The 21632-nt window shown below is 36.1% G+C and overlaps 1 protein-coding gene across 9 annotated transcripts in view; it reads left to right on the forward strand.

Moving 5' to 3' along the window:
• The window catches only part of ZC3H13 (zinc finger CCCH-type containing 13), a 246050-nt gene that overhangs the window by 140768 nt on the left and 83650 nt on the right, over nucleotides 1–21632 (forward strand). For 8 of the 9 annotated variants that reach the window (XM_049853394.1, XM_049853395.1, XM_049853397.1 and 5 more), the window contains exon 5: nucleotides 15148–15256. In XM_049853394.1, coding sequence (XP_049709351.1) covers nucleotides 15148–15256 — 109 coding nt within the window. Of the gene's footprint in view, nucleotides 1–15147; nucleotides 15257–20876; nucleotides 20997–21632 lie in introns of those variants that run through there. The other variant, XM_049853401.1, reaches the window with a different exon arrangement.

Below are 21632 nucleotides of genomic sequence, written 5' to 3' on the forward strand. Positions count from 1 at the left end.
AGACAGATTTATTACTTCCCAACAATGGCTCCCTTCCTCCTCCTCCCTCCTGCGCCTGGCAACTACTAGTAGACTTTGGTCTCTTTTACCAGTTTATATAAATGAAATAATACAGTATTTGTCTCTTTCGTGATTCACTTATTTTACTTAGCGTAATGTCTTTGAGGTTCACCCATGTTGTTGCATGTATCAGAGCTTCATTTCTCTTATGGTTGAGTAGCATTCCGTTATATACAGGTAGTCCCCAACTTATATTTGAGTTAACGAAAAACCACCCTTAATGACAGTGTGCTTTTTTTGTTTGTTATGGTACATTTTCTTGTTAGTAATATGTACTACATCCAGTTTTGCAGCATGTAATTTGCTGATGTTATAATTCTCAAACAGATGTTCACTCCCAGATGTTCAGTATTACGAGTTACTGTTCAAAATACTGCTATATAGCGGGCTGTGGCCTGGTCTTCAATAAAGTCAGTGTCAGGAGTCATAACGGAGAGAAAGTTGGGCAGTGTTCAACTCTAACGAAATATGACAATTGAACTGTGCGTACCCCTGATAGCCATTTTGACTCCAACTTCATTGTTATGACACTGACACACACTTCATTGTAGACCAGGCCTATAGCATGATCCTACTCAGTGTTTGATACCATCAGAAGCATTTTGTTAATTGTTAATTTGAAGCGGAGTTGTTCAAGTTTCTCACGCTGTAACACCTGCACTGCATACACCCCCAATAATATGTCTAGCAAAAGAAGTCATGCCACTATAAGTTCTAATCCAAAACAGAAGGTGAAGACGGCCCTAGACATGGATATGAAGAGGAAGATCGTTAAGACCTATTTTAATGGAAAGAAAGTCAGCAAAATACCATTTCGTAAGGGAGGGACTGTCTCATTCGACCATTATGACAATCACTGAGGATAAGAACAGGATTTTGGAGGCAGTTAGAGGAGCGATTGGCATAAAATTGACAGTTTTAACAAAGAAGAGTCAAGGGGCAGTCCACAAGATGGAGAAGCTATTGATGATTTGGATAGAAGACCAGATGCACAAGAGGATTCCCTGTGAGTTTATTGACGATTGAAATGAAAGCATGCAGCCTTTTTGAAAACCTGAAGGAACAGCAGGAAGAAGATTACCGTGAGCACCTTAACACCACCAAGGGCCGGTTTCATGGCTTCAGATGCAGATTTGGCTTACATAATGTGTACATAAGTGGAGAAGCTGGGAGTGCCAGTGTTGAAGCTGCCGAAAAGCTCAAGGATGGCCTGGACAGGATAATGCAAGATGAAGAATATCTATCAGAGCAGATTTTCAGTGTGGACGAAACAGGCTTGTTTTGTAAAAGGATGCTGGAACAGACCTATATTCAGAAAGAGATGAAGCCATTGCCTGGTTTCACGGCATTTAAAGACACAATCACACTGCTGCTTGGAGGGAGTGCTGCTGAATTTTAATTAAAACCTTTTCTTGTTTACCATTCTGATAACCCCTGAGCATTCAAAAACATTGACAAAAAGAAGTTACCCATCAACTACAGAAGTAACTCTGAGGCCTGGATGACGATTGTATTATTCAAAGACTGGTTTTAAATTGTTTTATTACAGAAGTGTGTGCCTGCTGCCTTGAAAAGAGCATGGCTTCCAAGATTTTACTGCTACTTGATAATGCCTCTGGGCATCCTCTTCCTGTAGATGATCGAAATCAAGATGAGAAGGTGGTGTATGTACCTCCCAGTCAATAGGTGTGAGTCAGCCTGTGGGTCAGGGTGCATTCATCACTTTCAAGGCACACTGCCTGCGGACTGTGCTTGCTCAGGCGACAGATGGAGGTATGATAACATTACGTGATTTCTGGAAGACTTATATTTTTCAGTGTATCTGAAATACCGCATCTTCCTGGGAGAAAGTCATGGGAAAATGCATGCAGAGGATTCAGAAAAAACTGCTGAGTTATGTGAACAAGCTCCAAGCATTTGTTCACGGTAATATGATGAGAGATGGGTGGGGAAATTGTTCATAAGGCAAGTACACTAAATTTAGAACTTGGTATTGCCGATGCAGAACAGCTCATAGGTCAGGAAGAGGAACTAACAGATTAGGACTTAATGGATGTTCAAAGGAAAGAAATGCTAAAGAAGAAAGAAATAATGAGGAAGAGGAAGGAAAGAAGGTGTCAAAAAATTTTACATTGAGAGCTTTAGCTGAAGTTTTTCTAAACTAAATTAGGGGCTTCAGTTGCTTGAAAACATGGACCCAAACACTGATGGGCTTACTAAAGTCAATAAGCAGATTTGGGAAGCAGTGAGACATTACTGCGAAATACATAAAGGGAAATAAGTAAGAAAAGGACCATACAGACAACTCTTAGCAGTTTTCTGACTAGAAATGCTGTCTGCATTCCCAGGGATAATCCAGATGATCTAGAACCTTCTGCAGTGGGGTTATTACTGTAACCAACAAAATGCCAAGGTTGTCTAACTTTTCTTTGTCATCGGAGTAAATTTTTATGATTTGTGTGTTTTCTTATGTATGTATGTATTAAAATACATCTGTAAGTTTATATATAATGTTTCCAGCTCCCAAAGATCAGGTTTATAAAGATACTGATAATAAAGGGCAGTAATAATGAAAACTTAAAAAAAAAAAAAAAAAGGTATTGGACTTAAGTCAGAACCAACTTATGATAGAGTCATCGGGATGGAACTCCGTTGTAAGTCGAGGACTACCCACCTGTACCACATTTCGTTTATCCATTCATTCGTTAATGAACATTTTAGGTTGTTTCCACCTTTTAGCTATTGTGGGTAGTACTGTAATGAACATTGGTGTACATGTCTGTTCGTGTTGCAGACCTCAGGTCCCTTGGGCATATACCTAAGTGGAATTGGAGGGTCGTATGGTATTTCTAAGGAGCTCTGGTGGCGCAGTGGTTAAAGTGCTCGACAGCTAACAGAAAGATTGGTGATTCGAACCCACTAGCCACTCTGTGGAAAGAAGATGTGTCAGTCTGCTTCTGTAAAGATGACAGCCTTGGAAATCCTGTGGAATAGCTCTACTCTGTCCTGTAGAATCACTGTGAGTCAAAATTGACTCTATGTTGCAGTGAGCTTTGTTTGGATGGTAGTTCTAGGAGCCTTCATGGTGCAGTGGTTAAGTGCTTGGCTGCCATCCGAAAGTTTGGCAGTTGGAACCCACTAGCCACTCCTCAGGAGAAAAGGCCTGGTGATCTGCTCCTGTAAAGATTATAGCCTAGGAAACCCTATGGGGCAGTTTTAGACTGTCACACAGGGTTGCTGTGAGTTGGAATTGACTCAGTGGCACACAACAACAACGTGGTGGTTCTATTTTTAATTTTTTAATCCTTTTAATTTTAATCCTTTGCCTGACATTTGCTTTTTTAAATAAACGTGGATTGTTTGCATCATTTGATGTTTTTTCATCAGGATTCATAAGTGAGATTTGTATGTCTTTTTTTAATGGTATAGTTTTTGTCAGGTTTTGGAATAAATATAAAAAATAAGCTTCGTTGAAGGAATTTGGAAATTTCCGTTTTATTTGTTGTGGAATATTTTAAGTAATATTGTGATTTTCTGATCTTTCAAGGTTTAATTAAATTTCTCTGTGAAACAAACTATGGCTGGCACTATTTTATGAGGGAATTCCTTAGATATTTTCTATGGAAATTAGCCTGTAGATGTTTGACTCCGTTGAAGGCAGTTTGCCAGATTTTATTTGTCTTGAAAATTGTTTCATGTAGGTTTTCAACTTGTTTGCATAGTGTAAAGAAATCTTTTGTTTTCTTCCTTTTTTCCCTGTATTCTAAGGGCTATTTTCACTTTATCATTTCTAATTTTGAATATCTATGCTTTTGCTTTCTCCCCATGCCTTTTTGATTAGCTTAGCCAGTAGTTTTTCTTTTTTTTTTTCCCCCAAAGAAATCAGCTTTTGGATTTATATACTGGTTTTTTCTTTCTGTTTTCTAACAAACTTATTTCTGTTTTTTCTTTATTAATTCCTTTGTTTTATTATGTACTTTTTCTTGACTTGATTGGGCATTTATTCTCATTTTTATTTATATCAGTTTTTAATGCTATAAACTTCCTCCGGTAGCTGCTTTGTTGATTCCCATGGACCTCATATGTCATGTTTTCTTTATCATTTTAATGAAAATCTCTTATGAGCCAACAATTGTTTAATAGTATGCTTAAAGTTTTCCAGGTTGAAGGGCTTTTTGTTTATTTTTAAATAACTTCCTTGTTACTACTTTGTTTTTGATAAATCAAAAATGTCTGCACCTGCATCGACAGGGAGGTACCAGAAGTTCAAGCCAGATTCAGAAGAGGATGTGAAATGAGGAATATCATTGCTGATTTCAGATGGGTCTTAGCAAAAGCAGAGAATACTAGAAAGGTACTTACCTGTGTTTTACTGACAACACATAGACATTCGAGTGTGGGTCATAACAAATTGTAGATAACGTTTCGCACAATGGCAGTTTCAGAAAACTTAGTTATGCTCATGCAGAACCTGTACATGGATCAAAAGGCAATTGTTTGAACAGAACAAGAGGATACTGCATGATTCAGTATTGGAAAAGGCATGTGACAGGGGTGTATCCTCTCACCGTATTTAATGTGTATGCTGGACCATATGAAGCAGAACAGGGCATCGGGGTTGGAGGAAGACTCATTAACAACCTGTGATATGCAGATGAGGCATCCTTTCTTGCTGAAATGAAGACTTAGAGAAGCACTTACTTATGAAGGTCACAGACTACAGCCTTCAGTATGAATTACATCTGATGTGAAGAAAAAACCCTCACAGCTGGACCGATTAACAACATCATGATAAATAGTGAAGACATTGGTGTTGTCATTGATGTCCTACTACTTGGGTAAGGATCAAGATACATGGGAGCAGCAGTCATGAAATCAAATGACATTGATTTGGACAAATCTTTTGCAAAAGACCTTTAAATTTTCAAAAGCAAAAAAGTCACCTTGACGACTAAGGTGTGTCTGACCCAAGCCATGGTTTTTCTGTCGCCTCATATGTGTCCTGAAGTTGGATAATGAGAAAGAAAGACAGAAGAAAAATTGATTCTTTTGAACTCTGGTGTTGGCGAAAAATACTGAGTATACTGAGTGAGTATACTACAGACTGCTAAAAGCACAGACAAATCGGTCTTAGAAGAAGTACAATCAGAGGGTTCATTTGAAGCAAGGATGGAGAGATCTTGACTCACTTACTTTGGACATGCCATCAGGAAAGACCAATAGCTAGAAAAGGACATCAAGGTTGGTAAACTAGAGGGCCAGAGGAAATGAGATGGATTGAAACATACCTGCAGCAGTGGACTTGAACATCCCAAGATGGTACAGGACTGGGCATCATTTTGTTGTGTTATACATAAGGTCACCATGAGTTGGCATTGACTCAGTGGCACGTAACATTCTATTGCTGATTATCTCCTTTTTTTTTTAAATTTGTTGAGATACTCCTTACGGCCTAAGATACGGTCAGTTTTTATGAATTTTCCATATGTACTCAAAAAAAAGGTATTTTGCATTTTTCATTATCAGGTTCGTTAAGTGTATCTGAAACATCTGTTGTTTAGGTCTTCCATATTCTAACATCTTTGTTCAGTTGATCTATCCTGGACAGAGAATCGTATATTAAAGTATCTTTTTAATAGTCTTTTTTCGTTTTTTTTTTTTTTCTCTCTCTCTATTTCCTATAGTTTCTGCCCTTGCTTTTATGCTCTTGGGACATAGATACATGATATTAATAACTGTTCTCTTTATTGTAATTTTTTTAATGCGCTGTTTAGAAATGACTTGATTTTGGGTATCTGAATTGCTTTTTTAGTTTGTAGTCTTGTTTATTTGTGACCCTGGTTATTCTGAGACAGGCTAATAAAGTATAATTCTTTGTGATCAGTTTATAAAAGAAATCTCCGATGGTCGTATTTGGGAATTTTTCTTCAGTATAGTATTAAAAAAAAAAAAAAATTTTTTTTTTTATAGTATAAATGGAATAAATTGCTGTTCTGTGATTGTAGACCTCAATTTTTCTACTGTTTGCATTTCTATAAAATTGAAAGGATCTGAAGTTGCATATCATTAAACTGTTTGAAGATGTTAGATTAAATCTGTTTTAAAATCTGTATAGTATACTGAGCTTTTAGGCTAGTGTTCAGACCAAAAAAAAAAAAAAAATGAACCATTTTATTAGATCATTATTTAAATTTTTTTAGTCTTAATCATAAGTGTCCCGTTGATAAGGTTTGAAAACATAAAGGTTGTAATGGTACTATTTTTCAGTTAATAATAGCTTTCTTCAATTGATAATGGCCTTGATATAATAAATGACAGTGAAGAAAAAATTGGATTAATATTAACTTTGAGTCTAGAGCTGCTGAAAGAACATTCATGAATTAATTGACAATGTTAGTATTTTTTAAACCTGAGCTAGTATATTTTTAGAACAGTATGATTTGGAAGCATAACTCTTTAAAAACAAAAGCAGGGGGGTAGGAGGAACAAAAATTCCTGTTATAGAACATTTATTCTTAAAAAGTTTTCATATTCTTCAATATAATAAATAGAATTATAACTCTGAAAGGTAACTGCTCTAGGCTTGTAATAGATAAATTTGTAATAAATGGATATTTTAAAATAGATATTAGTCAAAGGTGAGAACTTTGCTGATATGCAAATAATTGAATCATTCTTGGACTATAAATGTTCTGGGAAAACTTAGATTTATTAACTGCAAAAGAAGTTTCTTCAAGCAACTTGGAAAGTTGTTTGGAAACCTGATATAGGAGGTGAGATTAAGATAAGTGGGAGAAGTACTTGGAAGTAAAATTTTTTCCCCTCTCATCTTCTGGGTCTCGATGACTGTGTCCAGTACATATTAGCCTACTACATCCAGTACATAATAACCCCAGTTATTAACCAAGCAGAAACTTGTATAAGGGATAAACATAGACTTGGTTGTAGGCCCAAAAAGTCAGTTGCACTAATAGGTGGCTTATACTGACAGGAGTTGTAGGTAAGTTCAAGGGGAACTAGTTGAGTATGTTTTCAGCAACAGGCAAAGTTGATGCGATTGCTAAAACAATTGTTAGTTTTAACTTTCCCTTTCAGCATTATTGTATACTCTAAGGATCCTCCTGTTGTAAGAAAACTAGACACTGGGTAAGTGACAGCAAATGCAGTTTTAATGCATTGTTGCTTTCTTCAGAAAGCAGAACAGTAACAGAAACAAACAAAATAATAAAAAAAAAAAAAAGACAGCTGAAACCAAGGGTCGCTTAAGTAGCAAACATAAAAGCTGATGGTGGACTTGAGGGTTTTCCAGGTACTAGAACTAGTCAGAAACTAAGCCCTGGGCCCATCTATGAAGAGAGAATTCGTGAGCTGGAAGATAGAGCTGAAGGATTTATCCAGAATCTATCACGTAAAGTCAAGGTCATGGCAAATACTGGAGAGGTTTAAAAATGTGGGGGAAATGCTTAGAACATCTAGTGTGCATCTGATCGGAACCCTAGAAAAAAAATAGAATCCGAATGAGGTAATGTTTGAAGAAGTAGTGGCTGAGAATTGTCCGTACTTGACGGGACATAAATCTGCAGATACAGAAAGCACAGTACAAATCAAGTAGAATAAAGAAAAACCACCTCACTTATACATGTTGTAATGAAACTGGAAACCCCGTAGACGTAGATAAAACAGCCAGAGAAAAAAAAAAATTCTCCAACAAAGGAGCATCAGAATAGCAACATCTCGGCCACAATACTGTGAAAGCAGGTAGACAGTGATATAATATTTTCAGAGTGCTGAGATAAAAATGTCAACCAAAAATTATATATGGAGCAAAACTGTTTTCCAAAAATGAGAATAAAATAAAAACATTCAGTCAAAATTGAGGATATTAAAAGATACACATCAGGAAGATGAAAAATGACCCTCAAAGGAGAGTCTGAAATTCCTGTAGTGAAAGTGAACAAAGCAAATGTTTAGCAGGTTGGAAAATAAGTTCTGTTATATCCTGTGACGTTACCAGAAGTGTAGCATTTCACTGTGAGCAGATGAAATGTAGTTCTTAACTAAGTGTAGTGTAAACTGCTTTGGACTTGACAGAATCCATTCCACCGCTTTTTCATTTTGTAGCACGTTGTGGTTTGGGAAATTGACTCAGATTCTGGAGAGGGCACCGATTAGTCTAATCCATTCATAGTGTTACTTCCTTTTACAGTTCAGTTGATTTCAAGAAGCTAATCTAAGCCATTTAGACCATAACTATTACCCTGATAGTAACTTGTGACTGAAGGTGGCTTAGTCAGAATGAAGGGAAGAATTCTTTATTTGTAATTGAGGTAGAGGCACATTGAGGGAACCCATATTGCTTCTTAAGTTTAAAGAAACTAGCCTTAAGGCGAAGTCAATATTAGGAATTGTGAGAAACGGAAAAAAACAAACAAAACAAGAAATGTTTCAATGTGTTACTAAATCCCCCAGCTCTGGAGTTTGCCTTACTTCTAGACCTCATTTGATGTGAGATTACAGTTTATATAATTTATAAGATTTTAGCTTATTGTTTAAGCCCCACCAACAACCCTTCCCCACTAAAAAAGAAGTTAGAGTTAATACTGATTTTACTTTTATACCAGGGAAGGTAGAAGCCGCTCTGGCAGGGTTAGATTAATCCTGGATACCGTGTTTTCTTGAAGCACTTTGGCATGTAGTGTGCCCCGAGAAGAAGACAGAGTGGTGAAGGCTGTGAAAATCTTGAAAATGAAGGTATGATAAATATGCCTTTGACCTTGTATAAGAAAAAGTTGAAGAGATTTAGTAGCAGCGTTCAAATATTCCATATGCTATCATGTGGAAGAACTATTATATTTGATTTACACGATTCTAAAGGTCAGAACTAGTCCCAGTCAGTAGAAATTCTAGAGAGAGATAAGAAAGATGTGATCAGTAGAAGAAGGAGTTTTCCATTAATTAGAACTGTCTGAAAATGAGGGTGAAAGGATAGGATGGTGGAGAAGGACCGTTAGTGTGAGCTAAATTTTTTTTTTTTTAATTCTTATAACAGAAGAACCATAACTGTACAAATACTATAGAAATTTTTTTTCTGCATCAGGCAACAAATTGGATAATACTACTTACAAAGACTCCTAATATTTTATGATTCTAATTACCAATCAGTTTATTAAAATATTGGCTCTTAAGCCTATTAGCCTCAACAGTTCTTTTTTATATAAAATTCTTTGAAATGCCTGCTTAGTATCTAAAAATAAAATTTATAGTTAATATGCTCTACCCATACATATCAATTCACTTTGTCCGATCGGGTTGCTATGAGTTGGAATCGAATTGATATCAGTGGGTTTGGTGGTTTGATACTGATACATATAATCCTTTAGAATCAAATATGAATGTAATATAAAGTGGAAGTGAAAGTAGTTTAAAATAAAAATCCGTAATTACTACATTTCTGAAACCCAAGAAACTTTGAAAATTAAACGTTTTTCCTTAGGCACAGACTTGTTTGGCAACAAAACTTGATCTGATTTGACATGACTGACGTCTTCATCCATTTGGCGAATTAACAGCTTTTGCTGAAGAAATATTAATATGTTTGATCACAAGTTGCTGAGACTGAGACCTTGCTGGCAGTGTTACTTAATATACTTTGAAATCCACAAAAATCTGAATTCCTAAAATATCTGGCTTCAAGAATTTTGGCGGAACTGTTGTGGTTCTATAACAAGTATTTTAACATGTAGATGTTCAAGGATGACTACATTGGAAGAAATAATAATCAAATGATTGTACTTCTAATAAACGTATTTGGGTTTAAGAGGAGTAAGTTAAGAAGTTATTGTGTACAAAAAATACAGGAAAGTTAAAAGTCAGACCATGCTACACTGCATAGGATAAGTCCAGACTTTTTTTTTTAAGGGAGTCTCTGGGTGGTACAAATGGTTAACCCACTAGGCTGCTAACAGAAAGATTGGAGGTTCAAGTCCATCCAGAGGTGCCTTGGAAGAAAGTCCTGGCAGCCTAATTCCAAAAAAATCCAACCATTGAAAAACCCTATGGAGCGCAGTTGTACTCTAGCACACGTGGAATCACCATGGTTATTTATTTGATTATGAGAAGAGAAAGGGGGAAATACCTTTAATTGACAAAGGATGACGCGCATAAACAAATGATCAGCTGTTAAGTGAAGAAAATAAGGAGATATTCTTTTAAATCAGCTGGACCTTCTTTGTAATAGTTGTTAAAATAATTTCCTGTATTATGAAGCCATGGTATTTTCAGTTGCCTCATATGTATGCGAAAGATGAACAGTGAATAAGGAAGACCAAAGAAGACTTAATGTGTTTGAATTACGGTGTTGACGCAGACTGTTGAGCATACCACAGAAGCACAAACAAATCTTGGAAAAAGTACAGCCAGGATGCTCCTTAGAAGCAAGGATGGCAAGACCTTGTCTTACGTACATTGGACATGTTATCAGGAGGAACCAGCCCTGGAGAAGGACATGATGCTTGGAAAAGTACAGGATCAGTGAAAAAGAGGAAGACCCTCAGTGAAATGGATTGACAGAGCTATGGGCTCAAACATAGCAGCAATTGTGAGAATGATACAGGACTGGGCAGTGTTTTGCTCTGTTGCACACAGAGTCACTGTGAGTTAGAAATGACTGATCAGCACCCAACAACAACAGATTATCATTTGGAATGGGATGGTAAGAAAGTGTTAGAGAAAGTATCCTGGCTGGAAATTTTCCTCACGTGCAGAAACATGCATTCGGTCTCTACTGTTTGATAGTGGAAGTTATGTTTCTTGGCATATCACAGTAACAGTGAAAAGCAGTAGACAACTGAAAAATACGTAAGGTAGATATGAAATATTTATGTAATATTAACAATGCTTACTTTTAGTGAAATTTATTGAGATTATCATATTGTTGGTTTTAAATCTGTTAAAAAATAATTACCATGTTACATATTTGCAGATTATTGTGTTTTTCAGCACTACTGCTCTGAAACCCTTTTCAAATAAATTTGTAGTTGGAAATTATATAATACTTGAAGTTGGCAGGAAACCCTGGTGTTGTAGTGGCTAAGTGCTACGGCTGCTAACCAGAAGGTCGGCAGTTTGAAGCCACCAGGCACTCCTTGGAAACTCTGTGGGGCAGATCTATTCTGTCCTATAGGGTTGCTGTAGGGTCACTATGAGTTGGAATCGACTTGATGGAGTGGGTATGTGTGTGTTCAGTGGGCTGAAAGCACAGAGTACAGATTATGCAGTAATTTGGAGATGATCTCTTTATTCCACTTACGCTTCTCTCTCTATAATGGGCTTCTAAATAACCTTTTTTTTTTTTTCTTCCCCATTACTTCCTATAAGAATTTCTTGGTACGGTTATGTAGTAAGTATATTTATAGTTTAGTGCACTGAACAGTCAAATGTGTATGATATCAGTGATGTTCCACAGTATATATTTTAAGAATAAAGATGATTGTATTCTGTTTTTTTCTTTCTGTCTTCTGTAAAGGTCAGAGCCCATTTTTTTCTGGACCTTTCTTTACCATTTTATAATGGCAGGTTCTACTCTTGTATAATTTTTTTGAATGATTTTTCTCAGCCCGTGTTTTACTATCAACCATATATGTCATTTAACAAGTAATACTTAAAACATGACTTCATACCTAAAGATGTAGAATTTAGGGGAAATTACATACTGTTGTTTTTAGGTGCTTTTGAATCAATTCCGAGTATAGCAACCCTGTGTACAACAAAGGAAACACTGCCTGGTCCTGCAACATCCGCACAGTCGTTTCTGTGTTTAAGCCCATTGTTGCAGCTGCTGTATCAGTCCCTCTTGTTGAGGGCCTTCCTCTTTTTCACTGACCCTCCACCAAGCATGATGGACTGTTTCCTCCTGATAACATGTCAAAAGTACATGGGACAAAGTCTCGCCATCCTCACTAAGGAGCATTCTGGCTGTACTTCTTCCAAGACAGATTTGTTCATACTTCTGGTAGTCCATGGTATAGTCGTTATTCTTTGCCAACATCATAATTCAAATGCATAAATTCTTCAGCCTTCCTTATTCATTGTCCATCTTTTGCATGCACATGAGTCGATTGAAAACATCATGGCTTGGGCCAGGTGCACCTTAGTCCTCAAGGTAATATATTTGCTTTTTAACACTTTAAAGAAGTCTTTTGCAGTGGGTTTGCACAATGCAGTATGTCGTTTGATTTCTTGACTCCTGCTTCCATGGGCATTGATTGTGGATCCAAGTAAAATGAAATCCTTGACAACTTCAATCTTTTCTCTGTTTATCATGATGTTGCTTATTGGTCCAGTTGTGAGGATTTTTGTTCTCTATATGTTGAAGTGCAGTCCATAGTGAAAGCTATTGTCTTTGATCTTCATCAGTAAGTGCTTCAGGTCCTCTTCACTTTCAGTAAGCAAGGTCGTGTCATCTGCATATTGCAGGTTGTTATTGAGTCTTCCTCCAATGCTGATGCCCCATTCTTCTTCATATATTCCAGCTTCTCAGATTATTTGCTTAGCATACAGATTGAATGTGTATGGTGAAAGGATACAACTCTCACACATGCCTTTTCTGACTTAAACCATGCAGTATCACCTTGTTCTATTTGAAAAACTGTTGGTTTATGTGTAGGTTCCACATGAATACAGTTAAGTGTTCTGGAATTCCCATTCTTTGCAATGTTTTCCATAATTTGTTATGATCCACACAGTTGAATGCTTTTGTATAGTCAATAAAATACAGGTAAACATCTTTCTGGTATTCCCTGCTTTCAGCCAAGATCCATCTGACATCAGCAGTGATACCCCTCGTTCTATGTCCTCTTTTTGAATCCAGTTTGAATTTCCGTTAGTTCCCTGTACTACTGCAACCATTTTGAATAATCTTTAGCAAAATTTTAACTTGCGTGTGATATTAATGGTAATTTTCGATAATTTCTGCATTCTATTGGATTGCCTTTCTTTGGAGTGGGCATGAATGTGGATCTCTTCCAGTCAATAGGCCAGGGAGCTCTCTTCCAAATGCCTTGGCATGGATGAGTGAGTACCTGCAGCACTGTATCCATTTGTTGATACATCTCAGTAGGTATTCGTCAATTCCTGGAACCTTGTTTTTCAGCAGTGCAGTTTGGTGCAGTTTTCGGTGCAGTTTGGACTTCTTCCTTCAGTACTATCAGTTCTCGACTGTATGCTACCTCCTGAAATAGTTGAACGTCGACCAATTGTTTTTGGCATAGCGAGTTTGTGTATTCCTTCCATCTTTTGTTGCTTCCTATGTCATTCAATTTTTTGCCCATAGAATCCTTCAAAATTGCAACTCAAGGCTTGAGTTTTTTCTCTAGTTCTTTCAGCTTGTGAAATACTGAGCGTGTTTTTCCCTTTCAGTTTTCTCACTCCAGTTCTTTGCACATTTCATTGTAATACTTTGTCTTCCTGGGCTTCTCTTCAAAATATTATCTTCAGCTCTTTTACTTCATCATTTCTTCCTTTTGCTTTAGTTACTGTGTATTCAAGAGCAAGTTTCAGAGTCTTTTCTGACATCCATTTTGGTTTTTTCTTTCTTTCCTGTCTTTTTAATGACCTTCTGCTTTCTTCGTGTATGATGTCCTTGATGTCATCCAACAGCTTGTCTGGTCTTTGTTCATTAGTGTTCATTGCATCAAATCTATTCAGATGGTCTCTAAATTTAGCTGGGATATTCTCAGGGTTGTACTTTGGCTCTTGTGAACCTGTTTTAATTATCTTTACCTTGCATATGAGCAATTGATGGTCTGTTCCACAGTCAGCCCTGGCCTGGTTCTGATTGATGGTATCACCGTGCCACATCGTTGTGTCTTTCCACAGATGTAGTCGATTTGATTCCTGTGTATTCCATTAGCGAAGTCCACATGTATAGTCAGTAGTTATGTTGTTTAAAAAAGGTTTTTGCAGTGAGCGTCTTTGGTCTTGCAAAATTCTATCATGTAATCTCCAGCATGGTTTCTGTCACCAAAGCCGTATTTTCCAACTACTGATCATTTTTGTCTCCAGCTTTTGCATTTCAATCATTAGTGATTATCAGTGCATCTTGATTGCATGTTTGATCAATGTCGTACAGTAGAAGTTGCTAAAAATCTTCAGTTTCTTCATCTTTGGCATTAGTGGTTGATGCTTAAAGTGCTTGGCTGCTAACCAAAAGGTCAGCGGGTTGAAGCCACCAGCCAAGTTACAGGAGAAAGATGTGGCAGTCTTGCTTTCGTAAAGAGTATAGCCTTGGAAACCCTATGAGGCAATTCTGCTCTGTCCTATATGGTCGCTGTGGTTGGAATGAAGGCAGTGTTTTTTTTTTGTTGTTGTTGCTATTATTATTTATTGTTAATCTTTAAGGAAGCTGGATGGCACATCTTTCTTCCATGGAGTGGCTGGTGCATTTGAACTGCTGACCTTTCGGTTGGCAATGTAAAACCTTCTGGTTTTTAAGCTGTAATATTAAGGACTAATTTACTAACTAGTGTACCTACCATTTTGTTTTCATCAAAATAAGGGAAATCTCTTTTTAAAGCATTAATAAGTTTCTTAAATGAGTTTGGATTTATCCTTATGTATGTAAGTAAATGTCGTTATTTTAGGTTATAAACTGTCTTAGATCAACAATTGTTTTTGAGTCTACTGTGAGTAGTTTACTACTTTTATAGTCATTTTTTAATATGGTCACTTAAAATCTTTTCATTATACTTTATCCGTTTTTAAACTCTTTTCCCCAGTGATCTTCCCACAGGAACTTTTGATGTAGTAGAATCTCAACTTATTAAAACATTAGATTTGCATTGTATGTTTTTAAATTTTAACTACTGCTTACATTTTACCAAGTTGTTGTCCACTACTGAAATAGATGTAGGTTTCACTGTGATGCTGTGATAGAACATGTCATTTCCTCTGCTAAGGGGATAAATGACCATTTGGAAACCTGAGTTTTGATGAAATGGAGATGAATGAAGTTAAAAATGTTCTGTATTTAGTAACTGCCTCATAAAGTTTTAAAATATAGTAATCAGTATGTATGTGTATACTTTTTAGAAAGAATCTTCAAGAGGGAGACATAGGGAAAAGGAAGATATAAAAATCACTAAGGAGAGAACTCCAGAAAGTGAAGAAGAGAATGTAGAATGGGAAACTAATAGAGATGGTAAGTTTCAAAAATCTTTTGTTTATATAGTCAATTCTTGATTATTAACTTTGTGTACTTTTCGTGGGCTTCAAATACCTTTCCATTGTCGTGTCCCTGTTGTTTCAGGACCACCTTACTGACTTGTTTCTGCCTTCCTGGGTTACCAGGTAGAAACTGGCATACAGTAACAGTACAGAGGTAGAGAAAGCTGTTTGTACTGTGTTTTCAACTTCTCTATCCTTCTTTTTTTTTTTTAGACTTTATTCTGAAGTATCACAATCCTTTGAGATTTTATTATATTGGTAAACTTTTTAAATTTCTCAATATCATGAGTTTAAAAAATTGAATCTAAAATTTGTGCTTGTTATATTACATAGGCATTAAAAATGAAATTTTTAAATCTTAACCTGGGAAAATTATTTCCAAGAAATTATTGACTTCCATCTTTCAGATGAAATTGAAGTCAGATGGTAATTGAGATGCTGGATTTATTCATGAAAAATTAGCAAAATCATTGTCTTAACAAATAAGCATTTACTTTCCACGTTTCTTTCTCTCTTCTTCATCTCTATGACCTTCTGAAAAGTTAGTACTGTAGCCTTCTAGTACCAAATACAGAGAAAAGAAACTCAATGTTTATTGAATGCATTGAGTGTAGTAGATGTTTTAATATAATTTATGTAAGTAATTAAATAGCTTTTATATTTACTACAACTACCAGTGTGTCACAGTAGAAGTGTGCTCCATAGAGTTTTCCTTGGCTGATTTTTTGGAAGTAGACTGCCAGGCCTCTTTCTTCCAGGGTACCTCTGATAAACTTGAACCTTCAGTCTTTTAGTTAGCAGCCAGACACATCGTTTGCACCACTTAGGGACTTCTTTACTCTATTTACAGGTGACAAAACTAAACCAAAGAATTTAAGAAACTTCCTCAGCAGTAAGCTGAAATCCTAGACCAGGAATCAGCAAATTGCATTCTGTGGGCCAGCCACCTGTTTCTGCAAATAAAGTTTTATTGGATCACTGCCGTGTCCATTTGTTTACATATTGTCTGTGCAGCATTTGAGCTATTGTGGCTAAGTTGAATATTTGTGACAGATCTGAGAGCCTGCAAGTCTAAAATATTTACTATATTTAAGAAAGGTCTGTTAAGAATTATAGAATAAGACTTAGAAAATACCCTAAATGACTTTCCAGTAACTGAAACATCACTGCTTTTCAAGAAATCCATTTCATCTTTGGATGGTCCTGTCTGTTAAAAAGTTGCTTCTCAGAATGAATAGGAAACTTCTTTTGTCACTAAAAGTGGATATAGATATACCACTTGTAGTGACACATATATATCCCTTGCGATTTCATAGAAATTTCAATTTTATAGAAATTAGTCAACCTAATTTCTATAAAATAGAAGTAAAGGCAGCTATAATATCCCATTGTAGCTGATTAATTAATATAATGAAGTAAAATATGACAAAACCATGACTGTTTTAAGATTAGATAGGTATCTTAAAAGCTGAGGGGATTAACTTTTCAAACACTGAACAGTCTTTTTGTTTTTAATGGTAAAGCCATTGTGAAATGGATACTTCTTGCCTTTAAAAATAAAAGTTTCCCCATTCCTGTTACAAGACTGTATGTTGTTTAAGATTTAAAAAGTTCAGAAAAGCATAGGTCAGTTCTCCTTGTATCCATTGTAGTTATTTTAAACCTTCTCCTTAAGTCTCCTAGCCCTTCATTTCTTCTTGCTGTCTGCTTCACAGTCCCTGGTTGGCACAAGGTTAAGCACTTGACTATTAGCAGAAAGATTGGTAGTTCAAACCGATTCAGAGGCTCCTCAGAGGACAGGACAGGTGATCTGCTTCTGACAGGTCATAGCCCTGAAAACCCTGTGGAGCAGCTCTACTCTGCACGTAGGGAGTTGGCATGAGTCTGAGTAGACTCGACAGCAACTAACCACAGCATGTGGATCTGATGACTTCCCGTTTCCTCAGCCGTCTTGTTCATTCGTTACCCGTTGTCCTCTGTGTGTTTATTATCCATCTAGATATATTTCCTCTTATCACCATAGTCCCTGTTAGCTACCACCCTGTTTCTCTGCCCTTTATAAATTTTTTTTTTTTTTGTACTTTAGATGAAGGTTTATAAAACAAACTAGTTTCTCATCAAACAGTACTCACATTGTTTTATGACGTTGGTTAACAGCCCCACATCATGTCAGCACTCTCCGTTCCCAGCCCTGGGTTTCCTGTTAACAGCTCTTCTGTTCGTCCTGCCTTCCAGTTCCTGCCCCAGGGCTGGTGCGCCCCTTTAGTCTTGATTTGTTCTGTGGGGCCGTTCATTCGTTGGCTAAAGGGTGAACCTCAGGAGTGACCTTATTACTGAGTGAAAAGGGTGTCTGGGGGCCATACTCTACAGGTTTCTCCAGTAGACAGGTTTCTCCAGTAGAGGTTTATCATGTTTATTATGGTTAAGTCTTCATGAAGGATCGTCCCTTTAAACATTATATAGTGCCCTTCTTTGCCTTTTCTGGTGGATTTTGTTTTAAAGTCGATTTTACCTGAGATTAGTATTGCTACTCCTGCTCTTTTTTGGTAGTTATTTACTTGATATATTATTTTCCATCCTTTGATTTTTAATAAATTTATGTCTTTGTTTCTAAGGTGTGTCTCTTGTAGACAGCATGTTGATGGATCCTGTTTTTTAATCCATTCTGTCACTCTGTGCCTCTTTATGGGTGCATGTAGGCCATTTACATTCAGTGTAATTATTGGTAGGCTTAAGTTTATTGCTGTCATCTTGTAGTGCTTTTTTTGTGGTGCTGACATTTTCTTTGCTCCTCTTAACTTTTCTGTGCTCAGTTGCTTTTGTTTATGGATTTCTTTTGTCTTCATTGAGACTTTATGTTTTTCTTCTTTATTTTGATGAGTAGGTTTGTTAACTTTCTTTGTGGTTATCTTGAAATTTGCCCTTATTTTCCTGGGTTTGAACCAGTCTGTTATTACTTGGTATAGTCTTGCCTTACTCTCCATCGACACAATGGCGGTGGGGTTTGGTTTTCTGTATTCAGTCCGTTAATATTACATGTCATGGGACTTATGGAAAAATCTACTGTACATTCATGAGAAAATGTATAAACTGGCCAATAAAGTAGTATTATGAAATAGAAATGTTCAGCCTTAGTGCAGGGAAATGCTGATGAAAATAAAAAGACAGCATTTTTTACCATCTGATGGCCAGAAATGAAAAACACTAATGTTATCAAATGGGGGCATACATTCGTAAAGTGATTTTGGAAAGCAGCTTGACAATATTAAAAATAAAAATTATACTTATCCTTTGATCCAACAAATCTAGTTTGAGAAATCTGTATTAAAGGAATACTTGCACTTGTGAACCAAGGTTAATATGAAAAAAGTCCATTGCAGTCTTGTTTATGTAACAGCAAAATATTGAAAACAAGCCAAATGTCTTTCGAAAGGAAACTAGGTTATGGTATGTTTGTATTATGAAACACTCGGCAGACATTTACATGAAGGTGGTTGACCTCTTTGTCTGACATGGAAAAATCTTTTTTGTTTGTAGGGTGATATGTGTAGTTTTGGCCCCATTAGTTAAAAGAGAAAAATGTAAAGCTTTCTTTTTAAGCATGTAACACTAAACTAATTAGCAGTGTTACCATTGGAGTGAGGATGGCAGTGGGGAAATATAAGAGGAATCTTATATTTTACTCTCTGTACTTAAGAATCGTTCAGTATTTTAACAGTGAGAATGTGTAAATAAAGGGCTGAAATATTTCTAGTCTTTTATTGTTACTTAGAAACCTTTTATATATGTATGATTTTCATTGAATAAATTTCTAGAAGTAAATCTGGGTGTGAATGTTTTTAAGGCTTTTACCTATATTGCCAGATTACCTTCCAGGATAGATGTACTAGTTTACGTTGCTACCACCAGAAAGGGGACATGCTCCTTATCTGTATCTTTGCCAACACTTAATATTAAAATCAGAAAAAAATTGGCCTTTAATAAATGAAAAGGGCAGGTTTATATATCATTTGCATTTCTTTTCTTTGTGAATTGCATATTCATGTCCTTTACCTATTCTGTTAACTTGTAAGAATTCTTTATAGCTTTTTCTTGTATATTGCATATATTTTTCTGTTACATAGGAAAAATCTCTCTCATTAAATAAGCTGTTCTAATTATGATGAAAAATTTTCCTGATGACTTAGAATAATCGATATGAATCCATTTTTATAAGGCAATTGTAGTGATAATCCCAGGCTGTAAGATATGAGACATTTTCAAAATTTATTAAATAGCTCCAGATTCTTGTCTTTGAGCTGCATCTTATGTTTTGTGCTTTCTGTTTTTCCCTTTTTTGTCAAGATGCTATCAGTTACAGTGTGCCTACCTTGTAGCCCATCTCTTACATGCTAGGAAAGCCTAGCTTAGTTTTTATTATAATAAACGAAACGAAACCAAACGCATTGCCTTCAAGTTGATTCCAACTCATAGCAACCCTCTAGGACAATACAGAAGTGCCCCATAGTGTTTCCAAGGAGCTGCTGGTGGATTTGAACTACTGACCTTTTGGCTAGCAGCTGAGCTCTTAACCACTGTGCCATAAGTAGTTTCTGAGTAAAGGCTTGAGAACTTCTCTGAGCAAAATATATTAGCTGTAATACGTTGACTTTGACATATATTTTAACTGCTCAGGGTTTCCCCTTTGGTTGGGTGCTTGGTGATTGGGGACTGAAAACCAGCTTCTCATTTCTTGTCTGTGTTCTATATTGGTGTTATTTCCAAATAGCAGTTTTTAGATGAGCAAGGAAGGCATTATTGATAATACCTTCAAAAGCACTGTAAATCATTCTTTTCTGTTAATTACTCTTCTTTATTCTACCCTTGGTATTTGGTTATGGAATTTCATTTATCCATTTTTAATTTAAGAACTTCTTCTGACCAGATCACTGAGCCTTATTATTCACTGATGTAAAGTACCTCAGTGGACTCCAAAATGAGAGAGCCATTATTGGTTTGATTAAATTCAGCATTTCCAGTTATTTTATCTAGTAAAAGCTGTATGCTCTTATTCATTAAATTGCTTTCTGACTGAAAAGCATGATTTAGTCTGTTTTATATTCACTGGGAAATTGTCATCATACTCCAGCGTAAGATGACTAATCAGGCTCAGTCACATGGATGACATCCATAGCTACCCTCTCAACCCCCAAGTATAAAATGGATAGTTGGCATTCTAAGACATTTGAACCATACTTGAAAATGATGTCCTTTTTCTTGTGCTTTAAGTAGTCAAGGCTGCTTATTTAAATTTTTTTTTTTAAGTTTTCAATTTTATTTCCTAACCCCAGGTTAAGAAATGATGGTGTAAAGTGCCGAAAGTGCAGTTTGAGAAGGTACCTCTGTTTGTGATCAGTCGAGCCTGACATGGTCATGTATTAAAAGTCAGTAGAATCTCCTTCTCAAGGCTTCTTAGCATTTACAGGTTGTAGGGGGTTGGGTGGCAGTTCCAGTAGCCATCAATAAACTTCTCCATATTGTACTGAAATAGCTGTGCATGTCACTCCTCCCTTTTTTTTCTTTAACCGGCTTTCATATTCTTTTCACTGAAAAAGATGAGTGGAATTAAAAATGTGGCATCTGATCCATTGAATCAGTTGGACAGTTCGAATCTAAGGAACCGATAAAAATCACTAGTGATGAAAAAGTTACAGATCCTTCAAAAATTAGCTCAGGTGAGGGGGAGAGTGTCGACATGTTGTGGGGTTGGCAACCAGTGTCAAAAAACGAGATGTGTATTGTTTAATGCAAAACTAATCTGCTTTGTGAACCTTCATCTAAAGAAAAAAATTAGCTCAGGTGTATGTTTTTTTTTATATGTTAATATTAAAATCAGTTAACTTTAGATACAAATTAGTTTTCTCACTAATAGAAAAAAGAACAAAACCATAGCAGCAGAGTTTCTTTAATACTTACGAATCTTTCAGAAAATCAGGAGACAGTGAATCATATCCTTGCAGCGTGAACTGTTGAAAGCTTTGGTATCTTTAATGCTTAGATGATACAACTGAGTGAATTAATTATATCTTTTTAATTCCCATCTCCTAACAAAAAACCCAACTTCCAGGCAACCCAATATTACTTCCAGAAAAAAACAGTTCCAGAAACTTTAGAATTGTTTGATTTTTTTATACAGAAACCAGCCATGGTGATTTTAGTTCTTTATAGAAACATTATGTATTTCTTCTGTCTTTTATAAGTTTGTTATTCTAATGAAAGAACCCACTGTTGAAATTTGTTTTAAAAATTAGTTGAATAAACTTTCCTTATTTTCGGTTGTAAATTACTATGGTAGTTTCTGACAAGTAATG

This window comes from Elephas maximus, chromosome 14, assembly GCF_024166365.1.
Source record: "Elephas maximus indicus isolate mEleMax1 chromosome 14, mEleMax1 primary haplotype, whole genome shotgun sequence".
Classification (NCBI taxonomy): Eukaryota; Metazoa; Chordata; class Mammalia; order Proboscidea; family Elephantidae; genus Elephas; species Elephas maximus.